General features: G+C 44.4%; 1 protein-coding gene across 2 annotated transcripts in view; it reads left to right on the plus strand.

Annotated features, from left to right (window-relative positions):
* KLK13 (kallikrein-related peptidase 13) overlaps positions 1-400 on the plus strand; it is a 9,205-nt gene extending 8,805 nt beyond the window's left edge. The window contains exon 5 of one of the 2 annotated variants that reach the window (XM_011965926.1): positions 192-392. In XM_011965926.1, coding sequence (XP_011821316.1) covers positions 192-380 — 189 coding nt within the window. In that variant the 3' untranslated portion in view covers positions 381-392. Of the gene's footprint in view, positions 1-191 lie in introns of both variants that reach the window. The other variant, XM_011965927.1, reaches the window with a different exon arrangement.
* The last annotated feature ends 1,624 nt before the right edge of the window (positions 401-2,024 follow it).

Raw genomic sequence — 2,024 nt, forward strand, 5'->3', positions numbered from 1 at the left:
TCTTGTCTGTTTCTCACTGTCTTCATTGCTTTCTCTCACACTGTGTGTGTCTGACTCTGCCTCTCTGAGTCTCCTTCTCTGTGTGTGTCTCTCTCCATCTTTCACTCTCTCCCCACATCTCCCTGTCCCTGCCTTGTTTAGCCCCAGCAAGGACCCACCTCTCTCTCTCTCTCTTTCTTTCCCCAACTCAGGGTGACTCTGGGGGTCCCCTGGTCTGTAACAGAACACTGTATGGCATCATCTCCTGGGGAGACTTCCCATGTGGGCAGCCTGACCGGCCTGGTGTCTACACCCGTGTCTCAAGATACGTCCTGTGGATCCGTGAAACAATCCGAAAATATGAAACCCAGCAGCAAAAATGGTTGAAGGGCCCACAATAAAAGTTGTGAAATATACCAGCTTCCATCCTTTCACCATGACTTCCTGATATTATCTGCTTAGCCCTTCTCTGCTCCTTATTCCCAGTGCTCCATTTGAACCAGTGATCCATGTCCTGAAAAATGCTCAATCTCAGTTGACATTCCATGTTTCAGAAGCATTCAGGCACTGCCAGGCTTGCAGTCTCCCAGATGTTGCATCCCAGAAACATCTCAACAACCTGAATGTCCCAACCCAGACAATGGCCCAGGTCTCTCAACTGCATCAGCATGGCTTCTATGAGCCCACATCACCACCTGAATGTTCTGTCTGCGGCACATTCTTAAATATTTCCGTCAGCCCATCTCAACAATATATGTCCTATCAATGGACCATCCTTGACAAAATCCTCTAACTCTTCAAGTATGTATTCAATGCCAGTATCCTAGACCTTCTATTTTTTGCACTCAAGAAGGCTCTAGACTCCCATGATAGTTCATCCTGAAAATATTATCTTATGCCCACAATCTTCTGCCCTGACAACATTCTATGTACCTCTGTGACTCACCACAGCTAACATTGGATCCTCAGAATGGTTCATTCTCACACTGTTATGGTTGTCTCAGATGTCCCAACCCAACCTACATCCCACATTCTTCCAATACCCCACCTCTGCCAACATTCCCTCTCTCTGAATCAACGGCACCCTAAGTCTCTAGAGTTATGGGGTTCAATATACCAAAGGGTCTCCTTGCCTGAGCTATATTGTCTACCAAATATTCTGTCCTGTATCCCCGCCATGAACATCCTTGTTCAGTGTCCCTTGCTGTTACATCTTTGTCCATGACCCTAAAATGTAGTACAAATCCTTGCTTTGGACAAGTTATAAAACTCACAGTCTCTGTGCTTTCTCATCTATAAAGTGGGTTCATGATTTTTTGTAATTGTAGTATTATTACAAGGATAAATGTCAAGCATTTATCATTATTATTGTTTGCATGATTCCCATAAAATATTACCTTAGAATGTTAATAACAGCCCTTTGAATTTGCAAAATGTCCAAAAAAGGTGTTGCACTCATTTATTTTTCTCAGGAGACATTTATTCAGTGTTGACTATGTGCAAGCATTCTCCTGGGTGTTGGTAAATATAGTTTATTTATTCAACAAACATTTGTACCTATCATGAGCCAGGCACTGTTGCAGACACAAGTGATAACCAATGAGTTAAACAGATAAAAATTTCTGCCCTTGTAGAACTTACATTCTTTTCAGGAAGTCTCCATAACAAAAATGAATAAAGAAATAGGCTGTCAGGTGGTGCCACAAGCCATGGCAAGAAATGAAACAAGGGCCATGTGCGGTGGCTCATGCCTGTAATGCCAACACTGCGAGGCCACGGTGGGAGGATCGCTTGACACCAGGAGTTCAAGACCAGACCGGACAACATAGCAAGATCCCATCTCTACAAGAAAGTTTAAAAAATTAGCTGGACACGGTGGCACGAGTCTGTAGTCCCAGCTATTCAGAAGGCTGAGGCGGGAGGATTGCATGAGCCCAGGAGTTTGAGGTTGCAGTGAGCTGTGATTGTGCCACTACACTCAAGCCTGGATGACAGAGCAAGACCCTGTCAAGAAGAAGGAGAAGGAGAGAAACAGGAAGAGGAAG

The sequence above is a fragment of the Mandrillus leucophaeus genome, unplaced genomic scaffold (genome assembly GCF_000951045.1).
Source record: "Mandrillus leucophaeus isolate KB7577 unplaced genomic scaffold, Mleu.le_1.0 Scaffold74, whole genome shotgun sequence".
NCBI lineage: Eukaryota > Metazoa > Chordata > Mammalia > Primates > Cercopithecidae > Mandrillus > Mandrillus leucophaeus.